General features: G+C 37.9%; 1 protein-coding gene across 3 annotated transcripts in view; it reads left to right on the plus strand.

The window, feature by feature from the left end:
* GALNT1 (polypeptide N-acetylgalactosaminyltransferase 1) overlaps positions 1-15,936 on the plus strand; it is an 86,756-nt gene extending 70,820 nt beyond the window's left edge. For all 3 annotated transcript variants that reach the window (XM_063399016.1, XM_063399034.1, XM_063399025.1), the window contains exons 7-13: positions 163-333; positions 1,769-1,886; positions 2,838-3,018; positions 10,108-10,247; positions 11,215-11,313; positions 12,098-12,232; positions 14,567-15,936. In XM_063399016.1, coding sequence (XP_063255086.1) covers positions 163-333; positions 1,769-1,886; positions 2,838-3,018; positions 10,108-10,247; positions 11,215-11,313; positions 12,098-12,232; positions 14,567-14,713 — 991 coding nt within the window. In that variant the 3' untranslated portion in view covers positions 14,714-15,936. The remainder of the gene's footprint in view (positions 1-162; positions 334-1,768; positions 1,887-2,837; positions 3,019-10,107; positions 10,248-11,214; positions 11,314-12,097; positions 12,233-14,566) is intronic.
* Positions 15,937-17,899: the final 1,963 nt, after the last annotated feature.

Genomic DNA, 17,899 nt, shown 5'->3' on the forward strand with positions numbered 1-17,899 from the left:
GTTTCCTGTGACTAATTTATTTAATAATGTTGTTAAGAGATGGTATTATAAAATTTTCAACTATATGTGTTAAAATTTTTTTTAAATGATATTTTTTACCGTTTTGAGTAATATATTTTATTAATTTAAAATTTAATAATTTTGCTTCTTTCCTTTTCCTAGGAGGACAGTAGTGTGTCCCATCATTGATGTAATCAGTGATGACACCTTTGAATACATGGCAGGTTCTGACATGACCTATGGTGGATTCAACTGGAAGCTGAACTTTCGTTGGTACCCTGTTCCTCAGAGAGAGATGGATCGACGGAAAGGAGACAGAACCCTCCCTGTCAGGTAATAGGAGATCATTTAATCAGTTAAAGTCTTTGTCTGATACTTGCTTTGTATGATAAACTTCAGAGTAAGTGCTTAAGGTTGTTAAGTACTTAGCAAAACATTTTAGCATCTTTTTTGCTTGGTTGAAGGGACAACATAAAAGTTCTTGCATGGATTGGTTGTTGGTAACTTTTGGTAGCAATAAAGGAATCAATCACTTTATCACTTTGGAAATAATTTTCATTTCTGTGTTAATTACTGCAGAATTACTAGTTTCAGATAACACAATGATGCACAAGTTTTTAACAAAGCTTTTTTTTTTTAAATAGAACCTTTTATCTTTTACTATAACCAAGTAAACTGTATTTTGTAAATATGCATTGATTTTTGGTATATGCATGTGTATTTGTGGATGTGCATTTATATGCAAACTTTAAGTCTTAAAAGGAGGGGATGGATGTGAATTTATACTTGGATGTCATGTAGAGTTATGAGAAAGGTAATGAGAAAGATACTTTCTTTGTTATGTGTGCCTTTTAACAGTTGCAAATGTACATTTTCTGTCCTAACTTTTCTGAAAATTGTGCATTATTTACTTACAGTAAAGCTCGGGATCTGGCCTTTGCTGATTTTTATTTGTCTTTAGTTTAAGAAGTTCAGAGTTCTTCTCAGGATATGGCTAATTGTAATTCTCTCTTCCCCCTGTTTCCTTTCAGTGAGGGAAAAGACACACAAGTTTTTAATTAGCTTGTGACCTAGCTTGTATTTTGTGTGTCTTTCAGAAAAAGCCCTAAACATCTCAGGAAAATATCGAGTGATATAAAATCATTTATACTAAAAGTGAACTACAAAGTTATGTCATTGGCCTAACATGTAATCTACTTATTGCATATTTGTTGTCTGAAAAAGTTGAAATTCGGGAGATGTTTCTAAAGCTCTTAGAAACTGCTAGCAGAGTGGGGTTTTGTTGTTGTTGTTGTACCAATAAGGAATCTTAAAGGAAAATCTGGAGGTAACCCTGACTGTACAATTTTCTTGTATGAAGCAACAGAAGTGAAAGCAAGCAGGCTGCTTAATGGCCTCTCAAAAGTGTTCCAAGAACAGTAGCCTGAAGTATAATTTTCCTGTGTGAAACTGGTTTCTTTTTTATGAGTTACCAACACTGGAAGCAGAAGTGCTTCTCAGGAATGACAGCAGCTTTCTAGGGACTGTTTCTCTATCTAGACACCAGTTTGAAGTGAGAAAATAAGGAGAACTGCCTAATTCCATCTCTGGAAAAATTTGAGCTAGCAAGTACACCAACAGTAATAGGAGTTTGAAGGGAAGCTTAGTGGGAAGGAATATGTTAGGAACTTGGGAAATAAACAGCTATTTTGTCAGTGTAAGTGTGAAATGTATCTATAAGTATGTTTTTATAGTGACCTATGTGTTGCTTTTTTTTTTTTCCACCCAGGACACCTACAATGGCAGGAGGACTTTTTTCAATAGACAGGGATTACTTTCAAGAAATTGGAACATATGATGCTGGAATGGATATTTGGGGTGGAGAAAACTTAGAAATTTCCTTCAGGGTAGGTAAAACTCTGCAGTGCTTTATTAATCATTAATTTATTAATCAGGACAGTGCATCTGTATTTCTGTAAAACACAGATCTTCCACCTGCAGCAGTGTCCTCTTCTGTTGCAGCTGGCCCTTCCCTTCCCTGTTAAGTTCCTTCAGCAGAGACACACCAAGACTCTATCTGTCAGTAAAAAGTACACGATGAATTGTTGGTGGAGCTTTGTGATTAAAAGATTAGGATGGTTATTCTGAAGAATGAGTGTTTGTGTGTTAAAAGGAATTCAGGTAGAAAAGCTGCTGGGAAAGCATCAGTTAAGGGTGATGTCATCAGTGCATTGTTCAACGTGTCAGTGAAATGTGAGCACCTCTGCTACAAACCCTCTCTGCTTGCTCTTTACTAACTTCATGATTTCCTGTGTTCATTTGGTTGTGGACCTAACCAGTGTTATTCTCATTTTTGTTCCTACCAAATAGCACCATTTCCTTTCACTTGACTTGTCAGCAAAAAGTACATAGGTGGGGATTCTTCTGAAATACTTCAGCTTTCTGAGTCTGCCATTTTTCAAAGTCCAAGAAAAAACTGAAAGTATTTTCAGAGACTTGGGAAGTGTATGGATTCTTTTACATGGAGATTCTGTTTTATAATGGACTGTTTTAGACACCTGTTAGTTCCTGTGATTCATGAGAGCCTTTTCCTTCCTTTGTGGTCAGCTTGCCCCATCCTTTAAAGTAATCTCTGGCTTATGAGGTTTTGCTCTGGGGGCTGAAGTATTTTCATATGCTGCCTTGCTTGGGCTTGTGAGCATCTTTAGCTGTTGAGCAGGAAAAAACCTGCAGTACTCTTCCATGCAGTATGCATCAGCTAATGTTGTTTCCCCACCTTGAACAGAAGCAAGTGATTCATGTTTTGGAACATTTTTTAACAACTTATAACTATGCAATAATTGTTCTATGCCTTCCAGATCTGGCAGTGTGGTGGCACTTTGGAAATTGTAACTTGTTCACATGTTGGGCACGTGTTCAGAAAAGCAACACCGTACACTTTCCCGGGAGGTACAGGGCAGATAATCAACAAAAATAACAGGCGGCTCGCAGAAGTCTGGATGGATGAATTCAAAAACTTCTTCTACATTATTTCCCCAGGTGAGCACGTCTTTGGTTATGAGAAATACTTATTAAGAATTAAAATGTTGCTACTACTGGGAAATAGCATATTTATATAAGTATGTTATTACTTTGAAGTTTGTTAAGACAGAACTCACTTAAGGTGTACAAAAAGTAAGGTCTTAATTGAAAAATAATTTTGTTAGCCAGAGATATGCCCTGAAGGGTTTTTTTTTGTTTGCTTTTTAACATGAATATGATTTATGAATGAGCTTCCTGTGCAATAGAATTGAAGCTCAGTGGAACATCAAAGAGCTCAGCTGTAGTGCTGAAAATTACCCATCCAAAGTCATATCAATGTGCTGAATTTTGGGCTCTGGCTTCCATGTTGTAGGCATTCCACGTTGAATACGTCAGAAGTGATTTAAGTGAAACCCAGAAGTAGTAGGGGCAAAAGGGAATATCATCTGTCTTGATAGAATTTGTACTTCACTATCAAGAGTATAGGGGCAAGTTGCCAATATAATTGACTGTGATGATATTTATTACGGTTTTTTAATGTGAATGTTAGCAAAACAAGAGGATGTAAAATATGAGAGAAAAATTCCTATGAACTCAGATTTTCTGCAAAAAAAATCAGGAGAAGAAAGGAAGCCTGGGAAATAGTGAATTACTACTTTCAACTGCAGATTATTTTTATTGTTATATAAAAAGAGAAACTTCAGGTAGCAACAGCCAACCTTTCTAAATACTTGAGATATTAGACGTTATGCACTAAGTGGTAGTTTTATATGCCACATCTGCTTTTCCGAAGAAGTTTCTTTAAAACTATTATTCCCTTATGGCCTGCTTATTAAACCTACATTATTATTGACATTTAAAAGCTGTAATGCAGTGTAATACGAGTCTGAACAGTGTCAAAGTTTAGATTATGGGTTTCACAGATGCTTGTGAGAACAACTGGAGGTGCTTGTCTGAAAAGAATGTTTTACTCAAATGAGAGTGTGTAAGACTTTTAATTAAAAAATCTTGCTACTATTCAAAGCTTTTTTAGGTGAAAGAAGCTAACAGCGTATTGTTATTGCCCTGTTGTGTAATTAGTACAGCATTATGAATTCAAACATGAACATGTATAAATATCCAGAAAAGTTGTATATAAATATGTACAGTCTTTTTTGATAAAGATTGCTCTTATGCACCCATGTCAAGCTAGATTTTAAAAGGTACAAAGCTGCAGGAAGACCTAATTATAAAAAACAACCAAATGCTTTTAAAAATGTAAATTACTGATAAGCCATGATAAGGCTCTCTTACTTTATATATCACCTCTATATTCTTTCCATTTTATGCAGTAAACATAAGCACAAAAGCTTACAAACATAAGCTAAAAAGCTTGAATTTTGTAGGACTGGGGTTTTTTGGTAGGACTTTCGTGGCATTGCAGTATTGTAGAATATGCGTGCATTCTCCAAAGACAGTAAAAATTCTGAAATGGTGAGAGTAAGTTTAGCAATTATCTGTAACTGCACTGTATATTTTTCTTTCCTTTCAAAAGATGTGTGTCTGCATAATTTGTATGCTAATGTGCTGAGTGATTGTTGGATAGGGATGTGCTGTAGCCAAGCTGCTCTTGGAGCATCTGCACCTGCCGCCTGTCACACGCTCTGGTTAGTGTCCCCGTGACCGTATTGACCGTGCACTGAAGATCCATGCCAGCGTTTTCAAGTGTCTCGAGAATAGGATAATATTGTATCTGAATAAGTTGGGTTGTTCTGAAATTGATTTGTTGCCTGGGGCTGTGAGGAGAATGCCCAGTACTGCGGGTCATTCTTTAACTCTGATGAAAATCTGTCCTTCAGAGAATGAGCACACAAATGTACTCAGAGCCACTCATGATTCTCACCACCCCCAAATCTACATAAGCTGTGAGAGCCAGCAGATATTAACTAACAAGGATGACTGTTTTGGGAAGTTCACAAACACCTTATTATTCTTGTTATTCTGGTATCTCCAATCTTAGCTGAGTGTTGCAGACTGTCATTTTACCCATTGACAACAAATAGCATCAGTACAGGTTTCAGTAAGTCTCTTGTGGGCATTAGTTGTTTAGGAACTCTGTGAATCTCTGCTAGCCTGGCTCACTTAGCTTTTTCAGATATCCTTCCAAAATAAAAATTTGAGTGTATGGTTCTTACAGAAGGCTGGTGTAGTAATCCTCAGGCAGAACACAGTGTGCAGCCTGTGAAACTGTTTGTTGTACAAATGTGTACTTTCAGTATTACTGTGACAGTGTCACCAGTCCTTGCAAGGAGCCAGGTGAGGATTCTTAGGCTGATGCTGCTTTGCAAGCCTTGGGTGCAGATGAATGAGGAAAACAAGCAATCCTCTGTGCACCCAGGATTTTTCTCACTGGTTGATATAGATGCAAAAAAATGGATTTTGAAGGAGATAATTTACTGACAAGCATCACTGAGCCTAGCTAACAAGACACTTGTGTCCTTCTTTATATTTTCTTTTCTATTCCCCTAAGATAGTGACTTACAGAGGGGTTTATCCAGGAAAGCAAATGTAAGATTCTCAGGTCGCTTTACCACTTCATGTAATCTGTGTTGTCTGGGAAAAAAAGTCTTGCTGCTTGGATGATAGGAACTCAGGAGACTTTTTACTATTGATGTAGTGTAGTTAAATGGAAAGCTGCCCACTTGAAAAGTAAGCCTGTAATCCTTACCTTCTTTTTTAAGTATAGCCCAGTAGAAACTGCTACTTGTTTGTTTTAAGCTTGTGTGCATTTTTTAGAAGCCATCCCTCTGCTTAGGAGTGGTTAGGTACAGAGGAGGTTGGGCAGGAACTTGTTGCAGCTGCTGCTCAGCCAGAATGAAGCCTGTCTGTGCAGGCAGCAGCTCTTCTCCCCAGCAGTCCAGGCCCTGGCTGCTGGCCTTTCTCATTAGCTGCTAGCTTTTCACAGTCCTGTGTTCCACCAGGGCCCTGTTTCCCAGACCATTTTCTCTTCAGCTTTCAGAAAACAAATCCAGCATGTGAATAATCTGTTTCCTGGCTCCAGTCATTCTTTCTGTGGACTCTGCCACTTTTTTATTTCTAGTGCTGGTCAGTTCATCACTTCCCCCAGGCTAAAAGATTGGGACTGTATTGTCCAAGATGAGGAGGGCTCACGAGGTGGTGATGCCTGTCTCACCATCACAGCCTGCTGCCAGGGGAGTGCCCTGCTTTTCATGGCAGGTGTGCTGGTGTGGCACGGCTGCCCCTCCCCTCGCCTGCTGATCCTTCATCTGCATCAGCTGCTGCTGTGGCTGGATCTGTCAGGGTTACTTCTCCTGTGGGCTGGCTCCCCAGGGCCGAGTTAGAAACCAGCACAGGAGGTACAGCAGGAATCTGAAGGTGAGCAAGGGAAGCTGCCCCTTTGCAGCAGCAGCTGCAAGGCATTGGGCTGGTCAGCTTTGCCCCAAAGGGTGTATTCTGAGAGCTGCTTTGGGATATGCCCAGAAGGTGTTTTGCCCTGGGACTAAGCGGGCAGGCAGAAAGCCTGAAAAGACAGCACTGTGGAATTACCTAAGCAGGAATCATCTAGACAGAGACAGAGGTGTGTTATCCTATAAACTGGATCCATAGGCCTTGTATCTACTCACTGCATGCCCTGGTCTCTAGCCAGGCATAGTAAGTCAAGGCTCAGTATGTAGAGCCTGGAAATGGAAAACATTATTTATGGTTGATAGGGAGGACAGAGGGGGGACTGAGTCCACATCTTGCAGTGTAGCTAAGCCTGTGTTCAAAGTACATACTAAACGTTTCCATGTGGTTTTGTGTTCAGCTACTAACTAGTCCCTATTAGCATTAATTTGGAATGCAAAGAATGTAACTATTCAAATTGGTTTTAAATTATTATTGCTTACAGAGTCTCATAATACTAAATAAAAACAAGTTATATTATTTTTATCAGAAGACTAGATTTAGATTAAATAGTTTGCACACCCTGCTTTTGAAAATGACTGAGCAATTTATAATCATGATGATAACAACATGCTATTTTTTTCAAAGAAATTTAGCTTAAATACATTGCCACACACAAACCTGAGCAAGGAATTCTTCAGCTCCTAAAATTTTGAGGACGGCACAACTGTTGCAACACGGCTGGTGCTGGTGTGGCTGAGTGATTTGAAGTACATGTTTTTTGCATTATAAATATTTATATTTTGAGTATGTCTTTAAGCATGTGTGTGGAAGAAAAAAGGATGTGATTGTCCTATAATTAACAGCAAGCTGTGTGACAAATAGAATCATCAGGGAGGCCCAAACTTTTAAATATAATTAAGGTTGGGGGCAGGGAGGTTGAATAAAAATACAGTTATACTCAAATAAAGACAGCAGTAGCAAGGTATCTTAAGTACTATTTCTGATTTGTGTGATGCAGATGCCCGATCCCTAAAAATGTTCAAGGTTAGGTTAGATGCATCTTTGAGCAGCCTGGTACAGAGGAAGGTGTTGCTGCCCATGGCAGAGGGGTTGGAATGAGATGATCCTGAAGTCCCTTACAACCCAAACCATTCTGTGGTTATATGATTATTTCCTATTTTTTTTTCTAATTGACCAAAGTTTTGAAAAAACAAGTGGACATGACTGTCAATCCTCACAATGCATATATCTTTGGAATCTGGCTTGTCTCCTCCTTGGAAATCTGATCTAATTTATGTTTTGCAGTTTGGTTTTTGTTTTGTTTTTTAGCTGAGCCTTTGAAAAAAATGTCCAAAACCCATAGATGCTTATATGTATGTCACTGTTGTAGGTATATATATAAATTTTACTGGTTTGTGGAGGAAATAATGACTTAAACCTGTACCTAATTTTTAGTATGCCTTATACTTTGCTACAAGTTTCCTTGTTTTCTTCCATTCTTTTTTCCTCCAAAAGAAATTCCCCATAAGTAACTGGCACTGTACTGGATAGAGACACTCAAGCTGGTTTAGAGTGATATGGATAAGGTACCAGAAATCTTGGAAACAGAACAATTCAGCCTTACTAGAGGACACCCCTGAAGCAACTCTACCTGTTCTGCTCTCCAGTCCATCTGCTAACCTGCTGCTAACTGTAGTCTTTGTGTATGGTTTGGTACAGGCCTGACTTCAGAGAGGATTTTTTAAAAACCTTTCTGAATAAAAATGATTTAGTGGAATACAGTGTAACAGAGAAAAATCAGCTGGCACTTTTTTTTGTGTGTGTGGTGACATTTAAAACCACTTTAAGAAGCAGCGTTCTTGTATGCTATGAAGTCTCACTTTACGTTTAATTATTTATGGATGTGACTTTAATTCTTATTGCCATTCAGTGACGTGACAAAGCCTTAACAGTGCTGTTTTCAGGAGGTCTGAGTATGTTTTGAGTGTTGTAAGGTTGTTGCAAGAGTGACATGATAACTGTGTCATCCATCAGCTGCTTTACATCACTGAAAAATGAAGAATCCAGTGCTTAGCTGTGGTCAGAACTTTTCTGTTCTTACATTAGCTTTTGAGAGAGTGTTGCTTTTCTTGTAGAGCAAATATTTGCTTTCATGAAGGTAGAGCAGCGTTCTGTGACTGGGTTTGGGGATTTTTTGGTGATGGGTTGGTTTGTTTGTTTATGGCTTTTTGTTTTTGTTTTTGATTTTTTTTTTAATTTGTCTCATATTTCTTGGTTCTGGAATTTCTTTTGTGACTTGAAAGCCCAGACAGAAGTTTTCTGGGATTCTATACAAACAAGATTTCTTTTGCTTTCATTCGCTTACCAGGATAGCTTTCCAATATGTTTGTTAAAATAAAGTCCTTAATTAAAAAAAAAAAAAAAAAAAAAAAGCCTTAAACCTGGCTAACATTTTTTTCTTTCTGGAATATTGAAATTGTGATTTTCATTGCCATTTACAGACAGCTAAAGTTTGATCCAATTATCTGTCTCAACTGAGTAGAAAGACACCATCTGCTGGCAAGTCTATTTAACGCACAATATGCCAGCTTAGAAATGTCGCAAACTCTTTCCAAGGTGAAGAATTTTAGAGGTGCACCGCAGTCCTCCAAGTGGAGAGATTTCAGAAATATGTGTGCACAAACATATTTCTGAAATATGTCTGTGATGTGATGGACAGCTGAGCCATATTTGTAGTCTGTTGAGGAATTTAAATTGCTGGGGTCAGTCTTTGTTCTTTTTGTTTGGTTTGGGGTTTTTGGTAGAGTACTGCATTTGATCTGTGTGATATGGAGTGTGGTATGGGAAATAGAAAAAAACACATGATGCTTGAAAAGTAGAAATTATCTTGCAATTATTAGTTATTACTGTTGAAATATTAGTTACAATAGTGCTGAATTCAGGTGAAGCAAAAATATCTGCTGTTCATGCACACCATCATCAACCCATGTGCAGATGGGACTTGCAAAAATTAATTTTCAGAAGGAATTAAAGCAACCGTAAGGAATGGGAAGATACAGGAAGAAGAAGCACTTTGATAAATGAGGAGCAAAGGAATAAAAAGGCAAGCAAACTACCACAAAAAAACGATAACAGTCATAATGGTGAACATACTTCCTGCAAACGCTGTGGTTATATTGAACAAATGCTGAATTATTTAAGGTTTAGTGCTCTGTAGGCTGCTTTCTGCCTGCTTTTTTGTGCAGTTAGATAGATGATGAAGAGTCCAGCAGGTGGTACCTGGCTTACAGAAATAAATTAAATTGGAATTCTGCTTGCTCCATGGAAGGAGACTGGTGTGTTATGCTGCACAGATACACACTCCAGTTACCACTGGGGATAGAATGGCATTAATGGCTAGAAGGGTTTCAGCCTTTCTCCTGTATGAACTTAGTAAGCAACTACATTCGAATTGTTCCACAAACCACAGGTAAGAAATTGCTGTGCCCAGCCCAGATGTAGCAATTCTATCTGTTGTGGAAGAAGAAGTCACAGATCTCGTTCTCTCTGAGTATAAACAACATAATGCTGTATTAAGCAAAAACCCCTTTGTGTAGAGGTGACTTTTTAAAGAGAAAGCCTTTCATGGAAGTAGTAAATTATACTGATGGGTTTCCTTATGAAGTGGAATTAAATTATTTTTATTTACAGCAATTGAATGCAACTTCATTTTTTTTTCAGGAGTTACTAAAGTTGATTATGGGGACATATCATCACGACTCGGGCTAAGGCGCAAGCTCCAGTGCAAGCCTTTCTCCTGGTACTTGGAGAATGTTTATCCTGATTCCCAAATTCCACGCCATTACTTTTCTCTAGGAGAGGTAAGATTTTATCTTTCATACTCATCTTCCCTATGTAAAGTACATTGTGCAGTAAATTGTGTTTTGAACTGAGTAGTGCAAGCAAGTTGTCTCCAGCAAAGTTCAAGTATCTTGCACCTGTGTTTCTGTCACATGGAGAATGACAAATCTGGCTTCTCAGTGAGGCAGGCAACTGAACCTTGGGATACAGTACTGTAATTTGAATGTTCTCCTTTTTTCTACTACAGTACAGAATGTCATATCAATGGCTTTAGAAATAGTGTTTAAATATTCCTTTAGAAATGTAGTTGTGCATAACTTTCTGTATAATGTTCTCTGCATGGAGTACGAGTGAAGTTTTGCTTGAAAGCTGTACTAGGGCAAGCAAGGTCTTTGCCTAAAAGCTGTTCTGAACTTTACCCCCAGAACCCTCACCAGTGACCAGCAAATTCTAGTGACCCCTAAGCCTTGCTGAGCACTTCTCTTTTTTCTTTAACTTTTAAGGTTAAAGAACCTCTCCTCTATAAGTCATGTTTAACTAAATATCAAGTTTTCTGTACAGTGATTTTGTACTGTTGATTTTGAAAGAAGCACTTTTAGCAGAATGTGCTTCTTCATGACTATCAAGAGACTTGATATTCATGTCTGCTTAGTATATAGTGATACAGGGATTCATACTTTTGAAGGTTTTGGGCTGCAGACTCAATTGTGTCCATTCTGTTGTAGTTGAGTCTGAGCAAAAAGTACCCCCAAGATGGAAGGATCCCCCAAAGAAAGCAAACAAACACTCATGGTTCTGTAACCTGGTAGCTTGAACATTTGCTTGAGAGTTTGAGTCTTGGACAGTAATGCCTCCTTGCTAATATCAGTCATTTATTTAACATAACCTCTGGTGTATGGAGAGAACTGATTCCACTGTGGTTTGATATGGACCTAATTCTCTTCTCAAAATAGCAGCCTTTGGTGATATGCTCTTTTTCCCTCCTAGATAAGAAATGTGGAGACAAATCAATGTCTCGATAACATGGCAAGAAAAGAAAATGAGAAAGTTGGAATCTTTAACTGCCATGGAATGGGTGGCAATCAGGTAACCATTTTTTTGGAAGGAGTTTTCTTAATGTGTTGAATTATTTGAGACACTACTGCTCATTGGGACAATTCTTGGATGTTTTCAGTAGTTATGTTCAAAATATACTTAGGAAATCCTCATTATAGAAAGTGCCTGTAAGAGGAACTGCATGAGAAGATTTGGTGGTGGTTTCTGCTGGTATGTTTTTCAGGCCAGACTGCAATATGTTTTAGATCAACTTTAAAGTCAAAACCAAAATCATGGGAGGAAAATGGTGCTGTGAGCTAGACTTCACCTCCTGTAGGGTCTTTGGAAATGTATTCTTGTTAGAACTCCTGATTGACATTGTTACTTAAAAAAAAAAAAAAAACAAACCAAAAACAAACATGCCTGTGCCTGAGATATATATTTTAATGTGTCTTTTTCTGGGCATCAGTTGTGGGATTTATTTTTCATCTTTTTTTTTGTTCTACTTTCTTAATGATTCTTGATGAATTGTTTTCACATAAACAGAGATTACCTGTGTTTGGGGATTCTCCTGTTCCTTCACAGCAAGCAATCTTCAATTCAAACAAAGTCTGTTTTGACTGAACATCTTGTGATTGTGTTTATACTTGTTCCCCAAAAAAACAAATTTAAAAAAATCTTTCCATGCATCACTATTATGAAGGGAACAGAAAGCAAAAGAAAAATTCTTGGGAATAAATGAAGTAATGCACAAGTGTTCCCCTTTCTCCTCACTCCAGGAATCTCCTGGTTGAAGCAGCTCTTTTTCAGTTCCTCTCATTCTTTTTCTGCCTAGGTTTTCTCATATACTGCCAACAAAGAAATCCGAACAGATGATTTATGTTTAGATGTATCCAAACTCAATGGCCCAGTAACAATGCTCAAGTGCCACCATCTAAAAGGAAATCAGCTTTGGGAGTATGATCCAGTGGTAAGTCTCCTAATTACTTTTGACTCTAAAATGAGACAACTTTGGCTTTTACCTGAGCCTGCAGAGCAACATATTCCAGTGTGGGACCACTACTGGACAGACAAAACAGGAAACAAAGTCAGGATTATGTTCCCTCTGTGACTAATTCACACAGGGAACATCTGTGTTGATTTAATTACCTGGTGAGTTTTGGGGGAGCTTTTGGAAGAATGTTTTGCATGTGCTTTGGGACCCTCTGGAGAAATATTGTCTGACAGTGTAGTGTTGTGTTAGATCAAAAATGGAGAAGTATTCCAGGTACCTACTGGATGAGTAAACGTTAAGAGTAATGATGTGGTGACTGATTTAGCACTTGATGTCTTGTCTTGCACAAAGTTAAAAGAAAATACTTGTCTAATTAAAAAATGCGCATTGCAAACTTATAAAGATGATTTTACATTTCTAGTCATGTTATGTCTAAGGTATAGATGCCTAAAACACTTTTATTTAAATCACGCTCTTTCTCCTACATAATGTTCAAATTTACTTTGAAGTTTGTATGTTGAACTGCCAGATCTAGAAATCATTGCCCATTGATCAATTCATCATTAATTTGATTTGCAAGCTCTAGAAATGATTTCGTGATTGAGTAATGCAGTTGGGAACTCTGAATTCATGGATAGTTAGGAAAAAAGTAGTCCTCAAGCTTGTTAATTTAAAATCAGTTATTACAAAATACAGAGACAATTTGTGGATGAAGAATCTTACCAGTATTTGCAATGACTATTAAAAAAAAAAACTTTCAGATATTTAGCTACTGAAAAGTCATTTCACTAATTAAAAAGCAAGGTGGGGGTTATTTCTGACTAAATACACTTGCTATAGACTTCAGTAGCTGAGGTGTTAACAAAGCCTGCAACCTGTTAGACCAAGTGCAAATATGTGTGAATGATGATCTTGTGATTAGGATAGCAGTTAATGTGGAAGAGAATGGATCTCTGCTAGGATTTCTGCACATTGCTGGCAACTGTTGACAGGACCCTGAAAAAAAGCTGAAGGTTTGCAGGATTAAATTAGTCTTGGGAACCATTCATTCTTGGTTTTAATGTAGTTAGTTTACCTGACTTAAGCAAATAATATGAATAATATCACCATCTACAGTGATTTACCAAAGAGTAAGTACTTTTCATTTGGTTTCTACCTTATCAGTTATAAGAAAAATGAACCTTTAGACACTTAATCGCAATAATGTCTTGCAGTGATTGTCACAGACTTTCTCAATGTTGATCCTCAGCCATAAATGTGGTTATATGTGTTTTCTCTCCTCATTTTGTCAGTAGAAAATCTAGGCATAATCTTCAGAACGTAACTGAAAGCTGGCTAATAAAGCAAAGAAAAAAGTTATAGGGCACTTAAAAAGAACTCCCGCCCACATAGTTGAGAGATTTTTTAAAATTTTTTTCTGTTTTTTTTTTTTCTTTCTGCCTCTGTTCAACTCCCTTCATTCTTCAGCACCTCTATGAGTGCAGAAGGTTGACGTGCTCAGGTTTTTGAATTTGATTTTTTTATTTGTATTACCCTTTTCTACTTGTGCACATAAGGCCATGACTGTTCAATCATTCCAGTGTCCTGGCTGAGCTGCTGAAAGAGAGAAGAAATACAGGGAGAAATGCCTGTGGTACCATAGGCGAGGTGGTGCACTGAGGAGTATCCATAGAACAGTGGCAGGAAATGCAGCTTCTGAGGATCTCTCCTCCATGAGGATAGTGCTGAGGTGTAGATGGAGTGGTTTACCAAAGATTCCTAAGTGAGATTAGTAGGTATTGCAAAAGATATGTGCTTGTGTGAAATTGCACATACTTTTCATGAAAGAGCATACTTTTTTACAAGAGCCCAAAAAATGCTGAAAGAACACAGCGTAAGGTCAGTATTGTGTCCCTAGCTGAGGAAAAAAAAAGTACTTTTGGAAATGTATTCAGTGTGTTCGTTCTGATCTGATAAAAAGCTATTATAATAACTAAGTTGTATATCTTACCAACCTGTAATTTCTAACTCTTCAAAGATCTGTAGCTGTATAGCCCTATTTAAAGTATGGTGGATGTTGCTTGACAAATAATATGATTCACAAGTTAAGACGGTTTTGTTTTTCATAAAACACTGCTTTTAGTGTCTACAGTGCCATATAGCATATATATATATACACCAGTTTTTTAGGATGGGATCTGCAGTCAGTAACCACGGGCTCTTTTCTAGTTCCTACCTATGGAAAAGTTTTGATGCCAACTAGAAATTTTTTGCTTACATTATGGATGTTGATTTTTATAAAGCTAATTTCTCTTTTATTTTGTCTTCAAGAAATTGACCCTGTTGCATGTGAACAGTAACCAGTGCCTGGACAAAGCCACTGAAGAGGACAGCCAGGTACCCAGCATCAGAGACTGCACCGGCAGCCGCTCCCAGCAGTGGCTGCTGCGCAACGTCACCCTTCCAGAAATATTCTGAGAGGTCCTGAAGAAAAGCAAAGAATGACTGGGCTACCTCGGCTGATACTTTGGCTACGCTGTTAAGTAGCAACAGAAGAAACTTCTGCTCGGCAGAATCCACAGTTCCTCAGCTGTTAGAACTCCTGCAGCTTCTCAGTATCTGTGAACCAGCCTTCCTGTATGAGGATGTGAAACTACCACACATGGCAGTGAAACTGTGCCCACTGATGTTTACAAGAGCGAAAGAGTTTCTTCCAGCAAATAATTTAGAGAACCTTTGGACAGTGGAAGCATAATCAATGAAATAGTCTCTCTGAAGAGCTGCATATCGTTTTAGTTCGCTTGCACATCAGTAACCTCTGCTGAAAGTGCTGTTGTAATGAAGAAAGTTTCAAGAATTCTTTTTTTCCTGGTTAGCAGTGGTAACCAGACTACTAAATATAGGTCCACAAATAAATGAGAGAGAGAGCTGGAAACCAGATTCGGTATCATGACATAAGAAGTCTGTGGTTTAAAAGCAAAAAGTAAACAGGGTTTAATGAAACTAAATCAGAACTATGAAAAGTACAATTTGTTATAGTGAAGTATCAAATTTATATGTAGATTTTATACCTCAGTGGGAGAAAATAACCAAGTCAAAAGGCAATTGTTTCTCTTTTTCAGTTGTGTGATAGTCCATAAATACTTCTTTTTTCCTGGTGAGTCTAAAATTATTTTGGGTGCAAACAAAATGAGCATAAGAATAAACTGAGCTCTTGAATGTCAGATCCACTTTTCTTTTAATTTTAATTTCTTGGCTGTTGGAATTGTATCTTTTTATTATTGTCTGAAAACTGGAGGTTAACATGCTGTCTAACTTTTTTTTTCCAGACCTGCCATTTCAATTTACACTTGGGTCAGTCAGCTTATGGACTTTCATGGCCAAACAAAAGATTTAAGTACATTTTGAAATTAAGTTAACTTCAGTATGCTTTAGCGCCCAAGACTTGTACTACTGTACTACAATTTTGTTTTCATAGCAATAAATCTTTGGTTCCTTGTTTGATTTCAGTCATCAGAAGCCAGAAGAAAAGGTATATGATTTGGGTAGAAGAAGACTGGCAAAACTGAAGGTTTTCTGGAATCCTTTTTCACTTCATATTCAGATGTGCTTCATTGTCAAGTGCATATTTAGATTAGACTCTGAATTGTAATGTTGATCTGCTGCTTTTTTCTAATAAAACCTAAAGAAAAATAGTAAAATTGGCATGGTTTCTAAAGTTAACATAGCCAAAAGCAATATGACCGTGTCATTACATTGGTCTACATTTTTTAACTGAATTGCTTTGTTTTGTTAAGAAAAATCTGTGTGGGCTGATCTTGAAAACGAGCCACTGAATGCTCAGAGTATACACTGAATCTTCTTTTGGAAAGAAAAATGAGATTTGTTTAATGGAGAGGATATTTTTATGATAAATGTCATTGTTTGGCCAACTGTCCTGTAAAGCAAATTAAACCTAGACTCATGCAAAAGTTGTGTGAAATTATATTTGGCTGTTAAGGCCATTTTAGATTTATTATCCCAAGTTACTGTTGTCAGTGTTATCTCCCTTATTTCTGCAGCATTACCCAAGAGTTTTCATAGAGAAAGCAGGGGAAAGGTTAACAAATTGCATTACACTGCTAGTTTAAAAATACATAGGATGAGATGATGTGGGTTTAATATTAGATGAAATATCAAAATATCTAACTATCTTTTATTGAACCCTTGGTTTGGATAGCCGTGCAAATCTTATGAGATTGAAGTGGATTTATGAAAGTAATTTATAAGAAATATATTGAAGTGTGCCAAGATGACTAAAGAAAACAAAAGGAAAAAGTCCATCTTCATGGTTACCTGAGAAATGTGAGAGGACTTATTCCTTTGTTATGGTCCATGAAGAGGACAAGGTGGGTGACGGTGTCTTTTTTTTTTTTTTTTTCAGTCTTAGCAAACTAGCAATTTTTAGAGCATGTGTGCATGGTGGTGCCTAAGAATGTGGTATCTTTTACTTCAGCAACAATCTCCCATACATAAAACATCCTTTTAAAAACATTTCCAGCGAAGAGGCTCTAAATCAGAGTTGGGTAAGCTTTCATGGAATGAGAAACAGGCGCATCAGAAATGCAGTGTGAAAGTCCTGTAAGTTTTAAAAATTTCCTAATTTGTTTCAGATTTTATATGCACACAGCACATCACTGAACACACAAAACACATTTTCACTTTGTATTCTCAACTCTTGTGATCTCTGCTGTGATATCCTGTTTACTAAACTGAAGTGCCATGGCTTGGGAGGTAACTAAACTTATATGCAGACCTCAGTGTTACTGGGATCCTACCCTTCCTAGTTCAACAAATCATTTTACATGTTGGTCACATAAAACTGCAGTACAAATAATTGCACAACTTAAAATGCATGTATCAAATTGTCAGCAAGCTGAAGGAGCAGTCAGATTTCCAGCCTATGCATTGCCAGTTCTTACCTGCTGAGCATGGGGAGGGCAAGCAGCAGACCCAGGAGAGGCTGCAGCCCCGAGGTGTTTGGCTGCAAACCCCTCAGCCCATGGTGGGGAACTGGGGCTGGTTAGGGGCAGTGGGCTGTGCAGTCCGTGTCCCCACGGCATGTGCCCAGCAGCTCTGCTGTGTTGGTGGACCACACAGGACTTCTACAAAAAATCCCTGCACCAGGGTGCATTTCAAATATTCTGTCACATCAAGCGCTTTTCAAACGGCCACAGAACAGCTTCCCACACAGTTATCTTCAAGCTTCTCTTGCCACAGAAGCTCATGTCACCAGAGCTCCCTGCTGAAAGTGATCTTCCTTAGAGCTCTGCTCCAGCTGTAGCCACCCAGCAGTGGTCCTCCACTGACAGGCATAGGGCTTCTGTATACCAGCTTTGAGTAGGAATACTAGCTGGCTCTGTCAGTTACAGACATGCTTAATTCCTTTCCATCTAGTCTGTTCTCTGGTACTTGAGTCTTCAGAGAGAATTTTAAGAATCTCTGTATGTGTTTTTATTTAACCTGTTCTGAAAAAAAAACCCAAAGCATTGCCTTTTCCTTATGGTGTAGCACACTGGTGTTACGAGATGTATCAATATTTTTCCAGTAGAAATCCCACTTTAGTTCCTCAGCGTTTATTGCTGTTCAAATCACATATAGGAGGGGAAAAAAAAGACCACTTCT

The sequence above is a fragment of the Prinia subflava genome, chromosome 1 (genome assembly GCF_021018805.1).
Source record: "Prinia subflava isolate CZ2003 ecotype Zambia chromosome 1, Cam_Psub_1.2, whole genome shotgun sequence".
Classification (NCBI taxonomy): domain Eukaryota; kingdom Metazoa; phylum Chordata; class Aves; order Passeriformes; family Cisticolidae; genus Prinia; species Prinia subflava.